General features: G+C 41.1%; 2 protein-coding genes and 1 long non-coding RNA gene across 3 annotated transcripts; 1 reads left to right on the top strand and 2 right to left on the bottom strand.

Moving 5' to 3' along the window:
- Nucleotides 1–956: 956 nt before the first annotated feature.
- On the bottom strand, nt 957–14,165 carry nup107 (nucleoporin 107). Its single transcript, XM_003448078.5, has 27 exons — nt 14,010–14,165; nt 12,663–12,745; nt 11,907–12,002; nt 11,717–11,811; nt 11,094–11,229; nt 10,907–11,010; nt 10,709–10,824; nt 10,582–10,630; nt 10,377–10,448; nt 8,624–8,712; nt 8,462–8,537; nt 8,264–8,377; nt 7,592–7,682; nt 6,712–6,791; nt 6,547–6,606; nt 6,281–6,426; nt 6,149–6,197; nt 5,984–6,053; nt 5,785–5,900; nt 5,083–5,272; nt 4,893–4,999; nt 3,172–3,274; nt 2,900–3,060; nt 2,684–2,809; nt 2,453–2,566; nt 2,174–2,341; nt 957–1,178 (listed from the first exon to the last, which is right to left on the bottom strand). Exons 1-27 carry the CDS (start codon nt 14,015–14,017, stop codon nt 1,071–1,073), a joined length of 2,727 nt encoding a protein of 908 aa, XP_003448126.1. The 5' UTR covers nt 14,018–14,165; the 3' UTR covers nt 957–1,070.
- Nucleotides 12,205–12,656, bottom strand: LOC109195236 (uncharacterized). Its single transcript, XR_003214539.1, has 2 exons — nt 12,562–12,656; nt 12,205–12,452 (listed from the first exon to the last, which is right to left on the bottom strand). It is a non-coding gene; the product is annotated as an uncharacterized LOC109195236 (long non-coding RNA).
- A 951-nt stretch (nt 14,166–15,116) lies between the features above and the next one.
- slc35e3 (solute carrier family 35 member E3) lies at nt 15,117–22,505 on the top strand. Its single transcript, XM_005475818.4, has 8 exons — nt 15,117–15,346; nt 17,326–17,786; nt 17,922–18,032; nt 18,112–18,171; nt 19,131–19,229; nt 19,563–19,645; nt 20,579–20,663; nt 20,756–22,505. Exons 2-8 carry the CDS (start codon nt 17,394–17,396, stop codon nt 20,855–20,857), a joined length of 933 nt encoding a protein of 310 aa, XP_005475875.1. The 5' UTR covers nt 15,117–15,346; nt 17,326–17,393; the 3' UTR covers nt 20,858–22,505.
- Nucleotides 22,506–22,735: the final 230 nt, after the last annotated feature.

The raw sequence follows: 22,735 nt of genomic DNA, 5'->3' as shown, positions 1-22,735 counted from the left end.
CATAAAATTCCAGCCAAAATGAAAGAATACATTATTCATTTCAAAATAAAGTCCAGTCTACATTCGCAGGACATGTTCAAATATGATCAGTAAATTGCTAATGTTTTATATGAAATTATTTTACCTCAAATCTATACATATGATCATGCTTTCCATTTTTAAAGAAATTTATATGACATGACCCAGAGCTGTGGGAAGTGTGGGGTGAAGTGGAGGCTGTAAAGGTATTCATGTTACAATCAAGTTATATTTTTGAGATTGATGTATATTTTACCCCAGTAGCACATGGTTTGGAAATATTTCTTACATAAATAACTGTAGTTTTTAAATAAAGAATTTGCTTATATGTACATATATTAATTTTAAAACTGTCGAGAGATTTATTCTAAAGACACTTCTTCAGCTAAGAGTCTAAGGATAGAAACACACAGACGCTGCAGCATTTACTTGTATACAAGGGCGATCACAGAACGCTCACACCAGAGTGGGGGCCCTGCGATGCGCGCTCCGTTACCGCTCTGGTCTTTATTTATATACACAAAGCAATACAACGGTGAATATGTCTATTCATAGGCAGAGGAATTTTAGTGCGTAGGGAGTGAAGATAAGAGTGGTTCAGGTGTATGTGTGTGTGTTGTGAGATTCAGAAGGACGCGGCCCCTCTTCTTGTTAGAGAGCGCAGATAAAAGTGTCCAGCTCTCCTCTTCCTGCTTGTTCAGCTATTATCGCTGTGAGAAAGAATTTATAAAACAGTCTTGTAGTGGAGAACAGTCTAAGTCATCAAAAGGTCAACATACAGTATTCTATCATATGACTAACTATACTATATGAATAACTTATATCATTAAAAGCTTATACTGACTACTAAGTACAATTTTCCATTGACAAAAACCCAAACTGGCACCTGTGCCAGCTCGTGTACTGGGACCTGCTTCTAATTAAAATACACAAGGCACTACAGGAAACAGGCTTTTATTTTTTTTATTTTGCAAAAAACAGACAATCGAAAAACAAAACAAAACAAAAATCAACAGCGCTTCAAACACTGCTATGTGTGTGTGTTTCTTCGTTCATGACTGCAGTTCATAGCCCAGCGGGTCGACTCCTCGGTCCAACAGAGCGAGAGACGACTCCCTCAGTTTCTGCAGAAACCTCCTCAGTTCCTCCTTAGAGAACACCTGAGAGCAAGAGGAGAGGGACGAAGAGTGAAAACAAAGAAACAGAAACCAGGAATTTCCACAAACTCAAGTTTCATGTTACAGTACAGCTGATGTGAGTATGATCTATCAAATCCGAGTATGTTCACCCCTAGTTAAGTCTGTCCTTAAGTAGGGAAAGAAAATCTTCATTATAAATGGACCTCCAATACCACGATTCACCATGGCAACCGGTCATTTTAGAGAAATACTGAAGTCATTTTAATCGGCTTAGTCAACTCCATGATCACAGACAACATAAAAGTTCATATAATTTTAGTTTTTATATCTGATGTTTACCCCACTTTAATTTTCATCAGACGAAGATGGAATCCTAATTTTATATTTGCTTTTAAATTTAATTAATCAGCTGTAACCTGAGAGGGACAAAACTAAATAAATAAAAGTAAGGCTTTTCCAGTTAGTCAGCTGTGAGACATTTTTCCATCAGTGACTAAGTACAACACGATCAATGACTGATCATTGAGATCACTGATCAGTGTGATCTGTGTCTGTAGCTTTACACAGATCTGTTTGTTTCTCAGTAATGTAAATGTTTCAGAGACACACAATCTGAAAGCGGCATCACTGTCCAATAATGTCTCTGTCCACATAATACTGATGAATGATTATAAAAGTGTGGATGTTAAACACATCTCACTGTGATTCAAGTGCTTGTAAAAATCTTCTGATGGCCTTGCTTTGAGCTTGGATAGCGACTTCATGAATGAGAAAATGAAACTGAGTGTCAGGCGGTTCAGGTATAGCAGGAGGGGTGGAGTCAGAGCTGAAGAAAACCTGTCTGCTACCATGGTAACCGACTCAGAGTTGAAGTCAACTCTCTTTCTGGAACAGGAAAGTTTCCCTTCAACTCAGGATTAACAAACTTAGTTGATAGCTAAACCTGCTTCCTGGAGTAATACCCTGACAAAGAAAACATAAGTTGACAGTTGGAAGTTCATGGAGGCTTCAGTTACCTGGTAGAGGCGGTGCTGGTCAGACGAGATGATGTCAGCAAGCCGCAGCGCCTCCTGGTGTCTCGAGGAGCTCTGCAGCACGCTGAGCAGCAGGAAGCTAAGACGTGGAAGACACAGAGAGCGCAAAGCCGCCATTTGGTGGCTGCGCTCTGAGTCTGGCTCTGAATCCTGAAAACACAACCAACCAAATATTAAATTACCACATGGTCACGTTATGAATGTAGCTGATGCTCCTAAATTAATCTTTTAGAGTCTGTGTGTTATGATTTAAGCAGTAACCTGTCTGTTGTCGACCATCCAGCCTCCGTCCACGAACAGCAGAACATTGTAGATTCTCTCTTTCACATCTTCCGTCAAAGCATCCAAACGGCAGGACCAGGCGGACAGCGAGGCCTGAAAAACCAGACAATGCACATGTGGAACATCTGCAGTGGTAAAGTTTTTATTTTTAAATACTGATGCCTTAACTACATTAAAAAAATAAATAATAATAAAAAAAAAAAAAAATACCTGGTACTCCTTTTCCCTCATCTCATTGGCTACCCTCTCTGTGAATTTGGCCTCGGGTGCCGGTGCCGGCTTCTGTGGGGCTGAACTGCTGTGTCTGAACCAGTCAGTGAATGCCTCGTGGGCCTCCTGCAGGACCATCAAAGCACACGTTCAGTCCAATACATCTCAGTGAACTGGGTTATAAAAACAACATGAAGACAGGTGTTGCTAACAGACCAGGTAGGCTCTGATGCACAGGTGTTCTCTGATGGCATTCTCGTCCTCAGCAGGAAGTGGTGTGGTCTGACTGATTCCTGACCACTGGGAGCAGATCTCCCTCATAGAGTCTTCTGGGACTTTAGAAAACACCGCCTTGGCTGCGTCATGTTTCTGCAGAGCTAAGGCACGACAGACGAAGGAAGTCAGCTGACCACTGAATCGCAATTTAATTGGAACAAACAAAACCATCAATAAATAAACAGCTAAAAGAAAAAAAAAAAGAAGAGTACCCAAAAACTTCCTCATGATGGCATTTGACTGCTTCAGGGCCTCAGCTCGGTGGGCAGGGTCATAGAGGAGCCAATCAATGACATCAATCTTCCTTTGGTCCTCCTATCAGAGCACAACATCACTGTAGCCATGTTCACATAAACAAAACATCTTCAGCCTGATGAACACTTGGATTAGAACGTCACTGTTGGACATATGGACCCTAAATTAGCTGGTCTGATCAAGACATGCTTGAACAGAAAACATCATTCAGACTCGTCAAACGGAAACAGACGTTGTTGCAGCTGTGTGAATTTCTCCTAATATCTCTCTGAACTTCAACTATTGTTTCTGCTTGTATTTGATATAGGCCAGTTCCAAACATACTGCCATAAATTACATAATTCCCTTAGGGATTATTTAAGTATTCTGATTCTGAAGAGTGGCAATACGGTGCATCAACGACCCAGCAGACTTGTGTATATGGAATAATATTTATGTCAGAAGTTCGGTGCAAGAAAAAAAAAATCCTTAGCAAATTAATTAATTTCAAGGGTGCAGGTATTCATTGCAGAGTCACTCTCTCGCAGGTAACTTCCTGTGAAAAGTCAGTCGAGTTGATCGAGAAGGATTCAGATCCAAGAGCAGAGTTACCTGCAAGAGCGTGAATCTCTCACAGCACTCAAACCACACACTCTCCAGACATCGTCCCTGATTGCTGCTGAATTTAACTGTGCTAGTGGCACTAAATATCTTTTCCCGTTTCCACACAGTTCACCAACACTGCAAACATTCTGCATACCTCTGCTAAATAAGGCAGTTTAGCTTTAACATATTCCACAAATAAAAATTATTTTTATGTAGTGTTTAAAGGTTTAAACCAAAGGTGTGATACATGGCCTAATACAGTAGTTCTCAAACTTTTTGCTAGGCCTCCCTTTGTTTTACAAGAAAATCTTTGCACCCCCGGCACAAACACATCCTCCAACCACACACACATAACAGAAAAACAGACCATCATTGTGGTGTAATTAATTTAAGTATAGTTGTTTGTTTTTTTATTGTGCAATACTATTCAACACTACTGGCAATACATTTTTCAAAAAATGTTTCTCTGTGCAAAATGGGTTTAAAAACATAAACAGCTGTGGGATACTGTTTGTGATTTTAACCGGGGGATCATTATATGATATTATTTGTATCCCACTGTAACTTTAATGTATAAAGAGCTAACATTGCCAAAATTTCATTATAAGAAGTGTTTGTGAAGTAAAAATGAAGAATGTGGGATACTCTTTGTCCGTGATTTGGACAGCCCAGCGTGTGCTCCCAAAGCAGGGGAAATAAATTCTGTTCTGGGTACCTACCCTGGCACCGCCGTTGTGCAGGTGAAGCCAAAGGCAAGATATGCTTCATCATATTTTCTAGTCTTTGGCTTGAAAGGAAGTTGGTTTGGAGACATATGTGGTTCGTTCATCTTCTGCTTTGCGTTTGTGTGGGAGCCCCCCAAAAAAACCTGTCCATTATGCTAGCAGTGTCCAAGCATTCTTTTTTTTCTTTTTTTTTGGGAAATTCATATTGCCCCCCCCCCCGCAATGGCTCTGCACTCCCCCTACTTTAGGAACCACTGGCCTAATATATTCCCACACATGTGCAAAGTTACATTTTTTATAATTTAGACAAATTACTTGAATCACCTCATTAGAGAAACTAAATCCAAAGTGGACACTTTGGTCGTTACCTTTGTAGTTCCCGTCTCCAGCGTCTGGCTGTGGTGCGTGAACTCTGTGTCGTCTGTCTCTCTCACAGTCTCCACCACCAGCTTGGTTATGGCAGAAACATCCAGACCTATGCACACACATGGTCAGTTATCTTTCAGTGATAAAGCGTCTGCTCTTGCTGACCTCAGCGTGTAACAGCGTCTGTCTCACCCGCTTCGGTGGCGAGCTGCAGGCAGCGGGGGCGGAGTTCCGGCTGGGTGACGGTCTCCAGGAAGGCGGCATATTGAGAGGTTGCAAGATCGGCGGGAAGCTGGCCGACGTAGCTTGCCACAAGGTCTGTCTGCTGATCTTGGATCAGAAGGGAGACGTACGTCTTCACCACATCAACGCACACCTCCTCCTAGAGACAAGAGGCAGGAACACGACATTTAAAAACGTGAACCCGTAAACAATGTGAACGCCTCATTCACTGAAAATATAACTGAGCCACTTAAATTCCTCTCAGACTCTCCAGATTTGGTTCCTGAATTTTTTTAGGATGGGGGGGGGGCTATAAGAAAAATAAATCCCATTTGTTGGACTGCACAGTGTTCCTCACGCTTAACCAGCTCCATTCTTTACACTCAAAATTTGGAAAAACTAAAATAAAATAAGGCTGGAAACATGACCAAACATGAAAAAGTGATTCACTGTTTGCAGTTTTGTTGACTAATTATTTATTCTTTGAGAGTTTGTCAGAACTGTCTTCATTACTTTAGGCAAGAAACTGAAAAATACATTTAAAAGTGAGGTTAAAGGTTAAAGTTAGATTACATTGATCCAATCTGCTCTTAGTATTTGTAAAATTAAATACAGACTAAAGCGAAAATTTCTCATAAAATGACCTGTAAGAACCTTTAACATGGATTTTACCTTTAGTGCCAAACCCAGAGAGCGGAAGAACAGCACAAGGTGAGTCATGAAGCGCAGCAGGTGCGAGGGGAGGGGCTTAGAGGCGGTTAGCCAATCGGAAAACTCCTCCAACAGGCCTGAGTGAGACACAAACAAAGAGGTTCATGAGAAACTGGAGCTTACATGTTTATGTGACCCGTCAGGTCAGAGCTGGTCTTACCGTCCAGGTCTCCCAGGATGACAAACTTCTGGATGACGTGATAATGCTCTCTCGTCTCCTCCAGCACCCTCTGCACACAGTAAAATAAATAAACAAACACTGGTTTACTGTGCTGTGCAACTTCAATATGTCCCACCAATCACATTCAGTTAGAACCAGTTTCACCTTCGACTCGGATGATTGAAGCTCCTCAAACACTTTCTCCATGGTCCAGCTGCAAGAGGAAGCAGTAGATCAGAGACGAAGCAGTTTTGTTTTTTTAATTTATTTATTTTATTCTGTGTGTGTGTGTCCTACTTGGCCTCCAGGTACTCCCGCGGTAACGTCTCCACCTCGTGATGAGCCATACCCGAAGACATGAGATCCTTCTCAACCAGTGAGTCAACCATCACACGGAAATATGCCCACACGCAGTCCTCCCACGATTCACACACTGCCAGCAGCTAACACACAAAGACACACACAGAGTCAGGTCTGCCATTATCTAGGATTCGACTGACCGTAAACACAGAGGTGACTCTGAGCTGCTGATTTCTGATTAACACAAAAACTGGTTATATTACCGGTCTGAGGTTCCCACTCAGGCTGGCGTAGATCGCCCTCTCGTATCTGTTTAACTGCTCCTAAAACACACATTTTATTTTGCTTTAATTCTTCTCATTTTCAAGCTTGACTGAACACAAGCTCAGCCTTCTTATTTATCACAAATTTGGTAATGCATGACCTACCTCCTCGGCCATTCTCCAGCAGCAGGCCTTCCATATGCCTCTTTGTGGGTTTCCTTCAACTGGCTGCAACTCGATACCACCTGCAGAGAGAAGAGGACAGATACACAGTCATGCAGAGAAGGATCGTACAGGTATACTTTGTATTTAAAAAGGTGGGAAAAGTCCCAGAAATTCCTTTAATTAGGGTCCTGTTGCTTTTCCTTATTTCTTGTCATAAATGCTGTTAAAATGGTGGATGTACATATTAAACATGGATACAGTTAATGATCACTGTGAGCAGCAAGCCCAGGCTTTAGGAATTGTAATTATCATGGTGGTTCCTCTTCCTTTCTCCCATTAAAGGAGGTGTGTCAAATTTAAGTTCTACAGCTTTTCCTGTAGCTACAGACCTCCCCAATGGTCATTCACACTACACCAAAGTTATTAAGCAATAGGTTAATAATTAAATGGCAGAAAGACAGAAAGATGTAATTTCACCACCTCTATATCCCCTCGTTCTCGAGTTGTTGCATTCACTCGGCGGGGTGATGTCACCACCCCATCAGCCTTTTAGAGCTGAAGGGTAAAAAGGGCTATTTTCTGTGAATTACAAGATTTCTGTTTTCTGAATACAGGTCAGTGTGGGGAATAAGCTTCCTGAACTTTAAATAGTAATTATAATTGATTTTCTTACAGATTAATCCCAAATAATCCCTGTAATGCTGACAGATTACGCTCTTTCATACAGCAGCATTTCTGTGTCATTATGTTGAAAAACAGAAAGCCATGAGCTCAGATTTCTTACAGCATTTCTCTGTTGTTGCTTTGGATGGCTGAGCACAGATATTTAAATTTAGGTAACATCACTCCCTGTGCTCTTTACTTTGGGGCCAGACAGTACCTGAGGTCATGTTGGGGTCATGGTAGAGTTTCCAGCCTTCCAGAGTTGCTGCTCTCCAGGCCTGACCACAGCGTTTGCACAGCCGCTGAGCCTGAAAAAACACAAAGACACAAACAGCTGAAGACATGAACAGGAAATGAAACTTCACAGCATCCACTGTAGACCATCAAAACTTTTCATTATATGCTCCAAACTCCTCTCAGCTTTCCTGTCCTTATGGTGCACCTAAGAGACTGGAAGATCCTCCATGATGTCTCAGGAGCTAAGATCACCTTAAGCACCAGCACGACACCAATAAAGTGCACACTTAAATTATTTGCCTCTTATTACAGCTTTCCAGCTTTCCTGGTGGAAATCCTGCAGAGCTTATAAATTTTCTGGATCATAGCAGAGAGAAACACAACTAAAAGCTTGACTTGTTTCAGCTTTTAAACAAAACACTGAGTGCGTTTTGATTTTTTGTTACCCTGACTGAAGAGGCTGGGATGAGAATTAGAGCGTGAATCTGAACCTGAGACTACGGTTCCCACTCTGGGTAGGAATGAGTTTCAAGACTGGTTTCAGTCTTTTAAAGCACTTTGAGTTGAATTTGTCTAGAAGGTGAACTTCTTTAAAAACATTAGTTTATTGATGCCCCTCTATCCCCTGCTGTGTGTCTCGGTGTCTCTTCACCTCCTCGGTCATCCCCGCTCTGATCAGCGTGAACAGGTTCTTCAGCAGCCGGGCGTCATCCTCTCTGTCCAGGTCAGCCAGGGGGCGCTGCTGCCGGAGGGGGGCGTCTGGGTCCTAAACACACAAATGTTATGGACACATTCAGAAACACAGGGGACAAAGAAATTATGCGATTATGTTTGCAGTAACAGGCCTCACCAGCTCAGTGACCAGAGGGACTGTGAAGGTGGTGCCGCTCTTCCTCCTCATCTTCAGCGCATGGAGAGTATTCTCCCTAAAACACAAATACCCCACCGACGACTTTAAATATGGGCTAACAATATGGGCTTTATGCTGACATAAATAAACAAAGGGGCTCACCAGCACACATTTTTGGCGTAGTATTCAATGTTATCAGAGAAATCTCCAATCTGATCCTTGGCGATGCTCTCCAGCCAATCAACAACCAGCTGCAACACAGGGACCACCAGGGAAACAATTAGCCTTACAATCGGCTCATTAGATCACAAGAAATATAGAGTCCAGATACCATCAAGATCAAAAGACTTCACCAAAATATGAAAAATAATAAAGAACAACACATAAGCCTAATTGTTCTGGAGTTTCTGACTTTTGTTTTCACTTTAGAAAACAGGTCTGGCTACAGGATTCCTGACATTAAAGGCACATTTATGGGCTCAAATTGTGGTCATAAATATTTTGTACTTGTAAATCGTAGTTGTGAACTGAGGTTTGTAACCTTATAAACCAAGATATCTGAAAAATTTTATGTTTAGCGATCTATAGATGAGAATTTGTGTGTGTGTAAAAAAGATTTGTGCTTGTACAAAATATTTACACAAGTTACAAATTTGTTTTGTTAAGGTCTGCTTACAGATAGAAAGCAAAAAAACACGTGTAAAACTCTGCGCTCAAGTTCCCTGGCTGTGTGTGACTTTCAGCTTACCAGTAAGATATTTTGACCAAATTTTCATCCTTTCAGCTGATTGGTCAATGTCATGTCAATCACGAATTTAACAATCCAATCAGAGAACATATGGGGGGGGGGGGGTTTGTTTGTTTGTTTGTTTGTTTGTTTTTTTAAACACACACACACACACACTTTGGTTTACAAAACTCAGTTCACAACTACGCATTTGATTTACAAGTACAAAATATTTATGACCACAATTTGAGCCCATACACATTTCCACTCTTATTCATCACAAAACCATGAGGTCATTTTATAAGGACAACATGAGGGCAGTAAAACCTAAACCCTCTGCAGTCTTATAGCCTGTTTACCACTAGTACCTAATCTACTTGTTTTATATTATACCTGCAGCTCAGTGTATGGTTTCTAGTCAGACTCACAATTCAGTGTTGGTTTCCCTCGTTGAGTTTCAAAAATGCTAGTTTTGATTTTTGTGAAAGACTAACTCATGACTCATCGAGTGACAACACTGACTGTCCAATTAGTGGCATTCAGTCTCTTGATGCCATATTTCTGGATCAACAAGGTTCAGCTAGAACCCCGGCTGAGTAGGTTACTAAAACAAAAAAAACAAAAAACAAAAAAAAACTACCCAGTACCAGGTAATACCACCTAATGGAAAACCCTAAAAACCAAGTTGAGTTGAGGTGAGCAGAGCAGGTACTAGTAGAAAAGGGCTTCTTATGAATTAAAACAAATTAAGTAAAGCACAACCACCAATACTAAAGATCTTAAAGATTTGGTGTTGCTACAATGGAAATGTAAGTACACAACTTTCATTTCATGTGGTACAGGATCACTTTAGTTTTGTGCAGGAGCAGAGGATGGTCGGGTTGAGATCAGTAAAGCTACACAAGTCCCGAGAGTTGAGATAAATTCATTAATGGTGCAGGCCGGATCCAGAAGGACCCAAGTTAACTCACCATTTTCATCTTTGAATGATTTACTATTAAAATCTAACAAAAAGACAGAAATCATGTAACCCTAATTGCAGCTAATCCATGATTAAATCTGCCGTGTAGAACAGACAACCTGCAAACCCTCATCACTGTAACCCTTTCTATTTTGTGTGTGTGTGTGTGTGTGTGTGTGTGTGTGTGTGTGTGTGTGTGTGTGTGAGTGAGAGAGAGAGACAGTTACCTGGCTCTGTCGTATGACGGCATCTCTCTGGAAAAGCTGCTCCACTACAACCTTCTCGCTCTCACTGGGCACCTACAAACACAAACAGGTAATCATTACAGCTTCCAGAAGACTCAGATTCCTGCTGTGGTTGTGCTGTTTACTGAAGCTAGAGCTCTGAGTACTTTTAAAAGAGGCCAAAAACAATCCAGTATACGTTACTCACAACCATGTCCGTCATGAGGTCATCCTCCAGCGCCAACTGGACCCGATCTCTACATGAACACATTTGATTGTTGAGGGTTGAGCAGACAGCCAATTAGTTACAGAAAGTAAATCAGTGAATTAGGTACCTGTAGAGCGAGGCGATGAGCCTCCATGTGCAGTTCTCCTGCTGCAGCAGCCAACGGACGCCGGCTGTTTTACTATTCTGACCCGCTCTGAGCACCACAGACTGCAGCACATCCACCTTAAGGCATGTGACAGAGAACAAAAGAGCATTTAAAATGAGCACACCACAGCTTTCACACACATCAAGCAAACTTGCCTACCTTGTCCTGGCAGAGCGCCTGATAGTCATCCAGTAGCTCAAACACAGCCGAGGAAGAGTGTTTCAGAAAAGCCCCAAGGAACTCAGGGAAAAGACTGGCAGCGGCTTAAAGGAGCAAAAACCGGAGCGTTAGCAGGAACAACAAGACACCTGCAGAGTAACTGGGCATGCTCAAGTGATTTACTCACCAGCCTCTCCTGGGTCATCCTCCTTTAGGAGAGCTGAGCTGAGGTTCCCGATATCTTCTCTGAAGAAACTTGTGTTCTCCAGACCCGAAACAGGCGACGTGTACATGCTGTTAGTCCAATCACTGTCGTCCAGATTCTACACACACACACACACACACACACACACACACACACACACACACACACACACACACACACACACACACACACACACACACACACACACACACACACACACACACACACACACAGCATCATCATGGAGTTAGCAGTGAGTTCAACATAATATGATTGTAAGTAATACATCATTAAGTTCAAGAAGGGTTTGACAAAACTGATACACTGAAGGTCTGGAGTATCTGAGCAAGCTAACTGGTCAGCAGCTGGCCTGTTTGGGTTAGTGACAGCATTTCCACCAATCACAACTCAACTACCTAAACAAAACCCTCACTAATTAATATGTTTTTCTGCTGTCTGTATTTTCACATTAAAGAAAGTTTGTGACATCACTAATACAAAGAGACCGTTCTTTGTGTCATGGAAAACAGTAGAAGTGCGAAGAACTCACGTTTTCATTTATTTAACAAAATATATATACATGAATAGAAAAGTGTGTGTCTTACCAGACTGCTGAGTGCGTTTCTGGGCGTGTGTGTGTATCGAGGCGTTCGACCTCCTGGGGCCAAAATGGATGAAACATCTGGAACTCTGGGAGTAACTGAGACAAACAGATGAATGAGAAGAGAGTGGAGATTTAGTCAAATATAAATGCCTCTGATACCTGTGGGTCTGTCTGTCATATATCTATCTTACCTGCTTGTCTGAAGAGTGAAGCAGGTGTGTTCCTCAGCAAGGGCCGGGCTGGTGTCACTGTGGAAATGACAGGGCTGCCGCTACCGGGTGATGGGACTGACAGCAACAGTCAGGAAAACAAGCAGCTTCTACTTTATCAATCAACACTGTAGCAAACAACTCCACACAACAAAAACCCAGATAAATTAAGCTCTTCCAGTCTACTTATGCCACCATACTAAACACAGATGCAGGTGGCAATCAATCGGTCAGTTTAGTGCATTAGTAAAGTGAAATACAAAATCCACTTTTTTTAAAATAGAAATGAAGCATGAAGCACTTGCTTCATACTACAGAGCTTAACCATGACTCAATAATCACAGCAATTTCTGCACCATACAGTAACACACCAATGGCAGCTCATTTATAATCCAACCCATACACCATGTCCCACCTGGACTGTGTTTATGCGTTTGTGTGTGTAAGCTCCACCAAATGAAGCAGTCCAAACCAACCGACATTAATTGAACTAGGTTATCAAGCCCTCCAATTCTGTGACTCCACCATCTAAAATGGACAAGAGGGGACAAATCACAGTTTAAATCGTAGGGTTACAGGTTCCTGTTCCCATTTCAGAAAGGTGAATGTACCATAAAGCTTGCAGCTATATTTCCACCTTTCCCCTTTATTAAAAGACCCATCAGCAGCTGCTGGGGTGAATGGGTGGGTGTAGGGGCTGGACAGGAATCAGGTCAAAGTCTTTCTGCAGCAGGATACAGGCCACTTTCTTCCTCCTCCTGCGGGCAGCAACCGTTACCTCGTCGTCTCGAACCACCGGAGACGGCAGCTCACTCTGAGCCCTGAAGGACAAGATGAAGCACAAGAAAGCACATTACCTAGAGAATTATAAACATATTAATTTATGTGCAGTTCAGAGGCTTTTACACCACTGAATTTACATCTTTTTTCTTTCTCTGCTCTCTTTAGGGGTCGCGACATTAGATCATCTCCCTACCCGTCATCCTGTCCCTAAAATTCTCCTCTCCAAGTCCACCTTTACACCATCAATGAATCTCCTGAGGCCATCTTCAACATCCTTTGTCGAGTCCCTCCTCTGCACATGTTCAAACCATCTCAGCCTGAGCTGTCCTTGTATCTAATCCTGTCCATCCTGGTCACTTCAGCTTGACGACCTATTTTTTCAGTGCCACCATCTCCAAACCATACATTTTAGCAGGTCTCACTAAGATCCTGTAAACCTGCCCTTCCGTGAAGCCATATTGCTTCTTGCTTTTTAAGGCCCTCACTTCTTAGCTTCAGCATCTCTTTTCCCAGAGCTTCATGGTATGGCTCATCATCTTTATCTCTCTGTAGCCGACACAGCTCTGGACATCAACCTTGTTCTTGACATTACATTTAAATCTTTAAATTACTAGAAGCAGTCAAAAGAAGACAAAGGGCAATTTAATTTTCTAATCACTTATAAAAGGTTACTGTGGGTTCAACACAAAAAAGCCGTGGCACTTCCGACGGTTCTCTTTAAAAAACATTTTAGTCACTGGCTTTAACTGTGCCTAAACTAACAAGAAGCGTCACAGGTCTGTGTGAACCCATGCAATGTAAATAAAACAACTACAGCAAACAATTTGGCCATATATGGCTGATCTATATAGCTGAGAGCATATCAAATGTTAGTACTCATAAAACAACAACATATTGCAATCTTTATAACACTTAACGTAGTTCAGTTATAACCTAGTAAATCTAACTTTATGTAATACTTCCCTAATTGCAGTAGTTCTTCCAAAATACTGGCTGCTAACAGCTCTACTAAACCAGTAGTTCTTATTTTATTCACCCTGGAGAGCAGCTCTTGTTCCCGACTGTCAACGTACCCAAACCAGAGCATTTAGCCGGTTAGCCTCGCCATTCACTGTGAACGGCAGCATTAGCGCTGTTAGCATTGTTAGCGTCAGCTAGCAAAGTTGAAGTCCCTGAATTTAGCACACTAGCGGACTAATAAGAAGCCAACGGTCTGTAATCACCAGACACATGCACAACTAAACATACATAAGAATAAAATGTGTATAACTGCTGAATAACGCTTAAAAACAATGTTTTTACCAGTCCATAGCGGTGAGTTATCAGTTCCCGCTTCACGAGGTTTAACGGGGTTTCTTCTTCTACTTCTTTTCAATTCTCAGCAGACTGCGTCTCTTAATTCACACTGCTGCCCCCACGAGTCGCAATTAGATTGCATCCAGCCTTGTATATGTCTCCACTGTTTTTTGTAAACTTAAGTATTTTATTAATCATAGAAAAAAAAAAACAATCCAAATCTGATTACGTCCAGATCTATTGAATCACTAAAATAGAACCTGTCTGATGTAAGCTAAAAGATCTCAAAGCAACACATAATGCCACGATATAAAGAAATGGATAAGAACCAAAGTCACTGACATCTATCACTGTAGAAAGGGTTACAAAGATATTTCTAAGTCTTTGGGACTCCAGGTAACCACAGTGACATCTATTATCCACAAAACTTGCAACAGTGGTGAAAATTCCCAGGAGTTGCCAGCCAAAAAAACCTCCAAGAGCCCATCAATGACTCAACCAGGAGGTCACAAAAGCCCCTGAACAACATCTAAAGAACTGCAGGCCTCACCTTCCCCAGTTAAGGTGAGAGTTCATGATTCAACAATAAGAAAACGGCTGGGCAAAAATGGCGAGTTCCAAGGAGAAAACCACTGACCAAAGACGGGCCAAAGGCTAGTTTCGTATTAGCCAAGAAACATCTTGATGACCCCAAAGTCCACAGAATATTTTGGTGAAAATATACTTTTGGAAGGTTTAAGTCCTGTTACACCTGACATAAAACTAACACCGCATTTCATAAAAAGAACATCATACTAACAGTCAAACACGGTGGTGGTGTGATGGTCTGGGACTGCTGCTCTTTAGGTTCTTTGTGTGGTAGTTTGGACTTAAATCAGACTGAGATGCTTTGGCACGGACTTAAACAGGCTGGAAAACCCTTCATTGTGGCTGACTTAAAGCAATTCTGCAGAGGACTGGGCTCCACCCGGTTTTCTCTATGGAGTGAGACATCTGCCACATACACCACCTCTGCGCTCCTCTTCCCTCCGGTCCGTTAGCAGCCGCTGTTGCTTGATAGACACAAACGGTAAACGGTGTTAAACTGGGAGGAAGCAGGAACATACTCACTCACTCACTGGGTGTTTTTTTCTTCTCCTCCTGCTGGAAGTCACGGCTGTGTTACGATCTGCGGAAGAGCAGGGAAGACATTCCTCCGGCGCAGCAGCGGGGGTTTGGGCACTGCAGAGGCCGGGAGAGGAGATTCGAACGCCGGGGAAGACCGGTACCACTCCGGGGTTTGTTTGGCGGCAGCGAGGCAAGACGGAGGAGAAGCAGGGAGGCAGATGGAAAGATGACCCGAGGTAAACTTTATACAGTGCGTGGCAGACAGACAGAGAAGCGGATAAGTCTTTTTTTTTTTAAAAATATATACCACGTATCGTTTTAGATGTGAGTGGAGCTGTGAACGAGTAGCTCGACCGGTTTCCACCTAATGGTTTTAAGTAAGTCATAAAGTAAGACAGAGCATCAGGCAGAACTCCGTTATTTTAACCGTTAACCGTTACAAACGGCAAAATGTTCCCTCCGGTAGTCTGAAAGCTTGTAGAGGACTTCACGATTATTATGTTATTTACGACACTGGATTACAATTTAAGGAACTTTCTTCTGTGTGCTTTCAGTGTATTGGAGTAAAAACACCAATATTAATCTGTAATATTCAGTTAGGTCCATAACTATTTGTACAGCGCCACACCTGGAGTGGATTTTAAATTAAACACTGAAGATGTGATTGAAGCACAGACTATCAACTGGTTTATTAAAAGTAGTCCACTAACTGATTAGGAATTACAGACATAAACACAGTCTCCCATTTTCACAGCCTCGGAAGTAATTGGGCAAACTGATAAGCAGTTTCAAGGCCAGATGAGCCCTGCTCCCTCGCAGAAGATAAAAGATCTGGTTCTTTTTCCCAATACTGAATTTATGTTTTAAAGTTTTTCACTGGGGCGCTCAACGTGGGTTAACTGAAGGAGGCCATTATTACCCTAAATACACAAATAAATCTATGATAGAGAGCAGAAACTTCAGAAGTCACCAAGTCAACGCACTGCTCAGCCCAGCAGCACCTAAAGGCCCAAAAGGCCACTACGGACAATTAAAGTGGATAATAAAAACAACTTCATGACATCTAACCAAGTAAAAGACTCTTGAGGAGGCAGGTCTATCACAGTCAAAGTCTATAACTAAGAGATGACTCCATGAATGGAAATGGAGAGGATTTACAACAAGGTGCAAACTACTGGTTACTATTAATGCTTATTTTTGAAGTGATTGCTGACAGAAACATGAGGATGGATTGCAAAGTATAAAGGGTTGTACTCGCTGCTCACATTCAGACAAATGTCACAAAACCGATTAAATGGCTTCAAAGTGGAAATTCATAATGACCTAAAGAAGGCTGCAAAAGTAAACTAAAATAAAAATGTGATATTCTTCATTGGACATGTCAATCACCGGATCTCAAACCAATAAAACAGCCTTTCTGTGACTGAAGACAAAATTGAAATCAGTGAGACCCAATAAAACAAGCAGCAGCTGACAGGAGCTGAAGTAAAGGCATGGCGGAGCATCTCAAAGTAGTAAATGCAGCTTTTGGTGATCACTGACTTTCATCCAAGTATCAAAAATAATCCCTATATTTAAATTAGTTTGCTCAATTACTTCTGAGACTTTAAAAATGGAGGTCTATGTAAAAATATGATAATATCTTTACCTTCATATAGTTAATTCAGTACTTTGTTAAACCTTTTTGAATGAACTTTTTATTGTAGTTGTTGGATTCTCAAATAGAAAAACACTTATTTTAGTTGTAGCTTGCAGATAGATAATAATAATAATAATAATAATAATAATAATAATCCCTTGGGTAGGTTCCTCCGGGAAATTCAGGTTGATGGTAAACAAACAATGCAGGTGGAAGAGGTGTTAAAGTTCTATTACAAACTTAGTGGAGTCAAAGTAATAGATAAAACATGTCTGGACATCTTTCTGTTGAAGAGAAAAAATGATTGTAAACCTGTTTGGTAGAAATTTAAACTGGGGTAAAAATGGAACCCAACCCATGTTTCTAATCATAGGTAAACTGATTAATCTGCCCTGTCTGTGTAAAATTGACCATGAAAAGAATCCAGTAATGTTTGGACTATATTATTTTTTTGGTTCATCTAACTTGAATTTGCATTTCTGTATTAAAGCAGCTGTAAAAATCATGCATGGTACCATGAGCTTCTAGACTTTTTTTGTTTTAGACTTTCTAACACTCGTATCTCTCTTTCACCAGTGTGAGCAGCTCAGCTAAGTTCAACAAAGCTCCATCTGAGTAACTTTAACTCTGAGGCCTCCCAGATCATGGCTGCCAGCTTTTTAGCCGACAGGCGCATTGTCGCTGGCCTGCTGGTCAACCTGTTCTCCTCCATCTGTATCGTCTTCATCAACAAATGGATCTACGTACACTATGGCTTCCCCAACATGACACTGACCCTCGTTCACTTTGTGGTCACTTGGCTGGGACTCTACTTCTGCCAGAAAATGGATGTTTTTGCTCCAAAAAGCCTTCCGATTCGCAGGATTGTGTGGCTGGCTCTGAGCTTCTGCGGGTTCGTGGCCTTCACCAACCTTTCCCTACAGAACAACTCGATAGGAACGTACCAGTTGGCTAAAGCAATGACCACTCCTGTCATCATCCTCATCCAGACTACCTACTACAAGAAGACCTTCTCCACCAAGATTAAACTTACACTGGTTAGCAAAGCCCCATCTGCTTGTTAGAGCTGTAGAAACATGCCAATCTGAATGATTCTTGCAGGATACTGGGGTTTGGGTCACTTTGGGGTAAGTGAGAGACAATGTCAGCACAATCTGTTCCCCTCTCCTCAGGTACCCATAACATTAGGAGTGATACTGAACTCGTACTATGATGTGCGGTTCAACTTGCTGGGGATTGTGTTCGCGTCTCTTGGAGTTCTGGTGACATCACTTTACCAAGTGGTGAGTAAATGTATATGCTGACAAAACACTCCACAGAGACTGAAGTAAAGTCATTAACTGTTCTCCACGTTTCTCTCAGTGGGTAGGGGCAAAGCAACATGAGCTCCAGGTGAACTCCATGCAGCTTTTATACTATCAGGTGAGACCCAGCCACAAACCAAGTAAAAGATCACTGAATACTCAGTATCTAGTGTTAGATAATCTAATCAGTTTTCCTATGTAATGCTGCTTATTATGCGATGGGCTTAGAACTGGACTTAGGAATGCTTACTTTGCTTACCTTGAGTTGTTGGTCATTATTTGGGATTATTTTGTCTGTGGATTTTATAAGATGTTAGAATTTCTTTGGAACTTGATTTAGTTTGGCCTTACATTAAAACTGGAATTGGGACTTGTTATTCTTGTCTTGGGATTCTTAGAGACTTAAAAGTTTCATATTTGATTTGCAGGTTGCTGAATTGTGTCTTGATTTGGATTCGTGATATTTTCTTGGACCCACTGGTACAGAATTATATGGGACTTGTTACGAGTTGTCATCTAGAGTTGTGTTGGTACTTTCTGATACTTTCAGATGATTTAAGGCTTGTTGACATTGTCCTGTAACTTGCTGATATAAAGTATTCAGGACGTGTTACCGTCATGTAGGGCTTCTTCATAATGAGTTGCAAATTGGCTTGAGATCTGCTGATGTTTGGTTTGGAGCTTGTTAGTACCATTCAGTTCCAAATTATGGTATTGGAATTGGACTTGGAATAAAAAAGTACTTTGTCCACTAGATCTTTAGTACCACGTATTTAACGTAGTTTTCAAGGTTTTTGTTAAAAACAAAAAAACAAAAAACTTTAAAATGTATTATTTAAAATTTATTATTCAAAAATGATTGTTTGACGACTGTCACCTCACCAACACAGTGTAGACTAGAGCAGTAAAATCAAACGTTAATCAGCTTCAGTGTTCTATTAAGCATTCTTAAAGACACATTACAGGTCAGAGACAGATCAGCTGAGGGCTTTGGAGTAATAGTAGGATGTTATTTATATTTTATACTTGATATAATGCAATGGCTGTAGATTTTTACTGCGCAGACTGTCCTTTCAGGCTCCTCTATCATCAGCCTTCCTGCTCTGCATCGTTCCACTGTTTGAGCCGCTGACTGGCCCCGGAGGAATATTTGGACCCTGGTCTTTGCCTGCTCTGGTCAGACTCAACATCACACACACACACACACACACACACACACACACACCACTTAAAAAGACACACACAGCTGCAGCTAGATGATCTGCAATTGGAACTAATGTCTGGGACTTTCCAAGTAATAGTCTGCCACATTTTATCAAAGACATTAAAAGCAGGGCATTTATTCTGCCTGTCTGTTCTGCTGACAGTCACATTGGTCAGTTGGTTATTTAATACTGCTATATGTATTAATAGATGGAAGTGTTTAATTTAATACATTTTGACTCATGTTCCAAGTCTTAGTTTGAGATTCGGAGCAGCTGGTAACGGTGTTTTCCTTTTCTTCTCTAGATGACTGTGCTGTTCTCAGGCGTGGTGGCTTTCCTGGTCAACCTATCCATCTACTGGATCATTGGAAATACGTCACCTGTTACGTATCCTCAAACACTTGTGGGCCAGAAGAGGTCTTGCAGTGTCAGTGGTTGCTTCAGTTTTTGTGGATCTCGTTGGAGTTTACTTTAACAGGGGGTGCAAGGCTTATTCTGAAGTAATTTATGGGGCTTCCTTTGGACTTCTTGTGTTCCTGATCTCCTTCAGGGGAGTCATTGGTTTTCTTAGGCAGCTTTGGGAGTTACATATGTGTCAAATGTTCTAGTCTTATTGAAGGGGTTGCAGAACTTCTTAAAAGGGTGTTTTAAGAAGTCTTTTACAGTGAACCTGTGTATGTCTTGGAAAGATTTAAAACCACCTTGAGTCGATTTTTGTGTTTCAGTGTCTTGAAGTCTTTGTGAGGAGCTTTTTAGGGATTCAAGAACTCCAAACAAAACACTTCTTTAAGGGTTGAGAACTTTTATTAAAGGTTTCATGTCTTCTTGATCGTTTCGTTGGTTTTCGTAGAAAGTTTTGAGGACTGGCCCAGGTTTTTGGAACTTTTTTTTGCTTTTTAATTCTTTAAGGCAGGTTTAGGTTTCTGGTTTTATTGGTATTTTGTGAGGAGCTCTCTAACCTAATGCTCATCTAAATCAAAAGTAGGCAGTTGATGTAGTTCAGACATCTAACTAGTGTTTTTAAGGCATGTTGAACATGTTATCCTTCCAGAAAGTCACAAAAGAGAGAAAGGTCTGTACATTTCTCCATTGATTGCTTTCCTTACACGTCTGACCCAGATAAGTGGTAAAAAAAATAAATAAATTGGTGGGTGGATGAATCTGTAATCTTACAAAAATACAATTAAACATCTTGAAGAGGTCTTCAGAGACTTCTGGAAGAGTTGTGGTCTTTTCAGGATAGTGCTGCCTCAAGGTCCTCCTGGTACAAATATTTCAGATGACATTCATAAATGTTGTTATCCTGATTCTAGTTCACAGCTATAACATGTTTGGTCATTTTAAATTCTGCATCACACTGGTTGGTGGATACCTGCTCTTCCATGACCCACTGTCACTCAACCAGGTGAGTCTTCCTGTGCTGCTCTGATGAGTCAAACCAGGCAGTTTTCAAGTGTTTTCGTCAAACCTTCTGCTCTCTTCCCGTCTCTCACTCAGGCGTTGGGGATCCTCTGTACTCTGGCAGGTATCCTGTCTTACACTCACTTCAAGCTGATGGAGCAGGAAGAAGGGAAGAGCCGGCTGGCCCAAAGACCCTAGGCCATCTTAACATGTTGGTCTGCTGCACAGACTCCTGCTATTGGCTATCCACAGAGAGACCAGCTAGAGATACCTCTTTATATATTTTTACCATTTTTATTACAGTTATTTTTTTAGAAGAGAAGGGATTTCATCGTGGATCGTGTCAGATTTAAACGTATATGGCATGTTAACACTGCTGTTCATACTACTTCCACTGAGCTTCAGCAGCACTGATCCAAAGTCTTAAAGAAACCTGAAGCTCATCACAAAGGCAGCTTCTCAAGTGTTAACTCGCTCTCATCACGCAGCTTTAACATAGATGGATGGAGGTGAGGTTTAAACCAACCAATCAATCAAAAGAAGGCTGCAGTTGGGCTCTGTGAAAGATCCTTCAGGACACCAAACCTTCATCTGTTGCTGGAGGCTGAAAAAAAATATTGCAGTGATATTAGAAAAATTGCATCATCATCTGCTGTTTTTCTGATTTTTGGTACTCAGTGCAGACATGAAGGCAGAAGACACTGATGGGAATCCATCAGCAATCTGGCTGGATTTGTTTAAACAAGTTTACATAATAAATACTTCTGTCAGGTCCCACCTGTTATCCATCAACCACTGGAAGAAACCAGTTTGCTTTGAAGTGAAATTTGAAGGATTTTCTTATTAAATCATTTCAGTGACTTACAGATCATGAACACATAGAAACTCAGACACTGTTGGGGCTACAGCAGTTTTCCAAAGAAGTGAGTGGCAGAAGCTTTTCTGTTATCAGCCTTTCTGTATAAGTGATTTCCATAGACTGATCAAAATGAATTTGATTGCTAGTCAAAAGCCAGTAACTTACATGTGGTATGAAGTGATAAATGAGGTTCAATATTGAATAAAAAGTTACTAAATAACTTCTCCATAAACTGTTCTAAAATTTGTGGAAGACTTTATAATCAGGCAGAAATGGGTTAAAGTGAAATGGTTTATAAAATGATGGTTTCTTCCATTTCTGAGTCTCTGGCTCGTATTACTGAGCAGAAAAGTGACTCGTTGCAGTTCTGCAGGGCTGAGTTTGCTGTGTAAAATTTTTGTGGATTTTCTTTGCAAAAGTTATTTGTTTGGCCCTTCAAATCAGACACTGACCTGAATAATTCATTAATCTGTTGGGGGATTTTGTTGTTGTTTAGAGTCTGCGATAGGTCTAGTTTTATTTCAGATTTAGCCACATTCATTGCTGATGTAACTTTTTTAAATTAGTATTTTTTGATAAAATTTTCTTAGCTTGTGTAGCTGTTATTTAGTGACATATTGCATTATTTGGGTTTTTTTTTTTGCAGTCTGATCCTTTGTCTTGACCGTGTTGATGGTACAGGTGGGATTTTGGGGACGTGGCTCAGCAAAGCATGATGATCTGCTATTGTGGATTACAAATCTGGAGAAATGCTCAGTTACTCAAAGAATTGTTGAAATAAAACTTTAATCTTCTGCATCTACAGTGATTTCTTCTTCATGACACTTTGTGATGTACAGCAGCTTCTGAACATGTAGTCCTCAATCTGACATCCTCGTGGTGAGCACGCTCAGTAGCGCTTTCTTGTTTATATTTCACTGTATTAAGCAAATTCAGCCTGCTGAATAAAAACGAATTAAGTGGCAGTTTGGATTGTTTGAGGGTACACAAGTATCTAGATGTGGTGCTCCTGAAAAAAACAAAAAAACACCATCCGTTAGTCTTTATGATCTTGTTTACTTGCTATCATAAATATGCTATTAAAATGACTTCTTGTAATAAACATGGCCAGTCTGAGCCAAATCTTCTGACATGCAGTTTTATCTACTCTTCACTTTGTATTAAGCAAGAAGGAACATCGCATAAACGGACATCTTGTGCACAGAAGCTCCACGCAC

This window comes from Oreochromis niloticus, linkage group LG17 (assembly GCF_001858045.2).
Source record: "Oreochromis niloticus isolate F11D_XX linkage group LG17, O_niloticus_UMD_NMBU, whole genome shotgun sequence".
NCBI classification, from domain to species: Eukaryota; Metazoa; Chordata; class Actinopteri; order Cichliformes; family Cichlidae; genus Oreochromis; species Oreochromis niloticus.
Note: the sequence above shows the minus strand (reverse complement) of the source record. Positions and strands in the feature narration are given on the sequence as shown.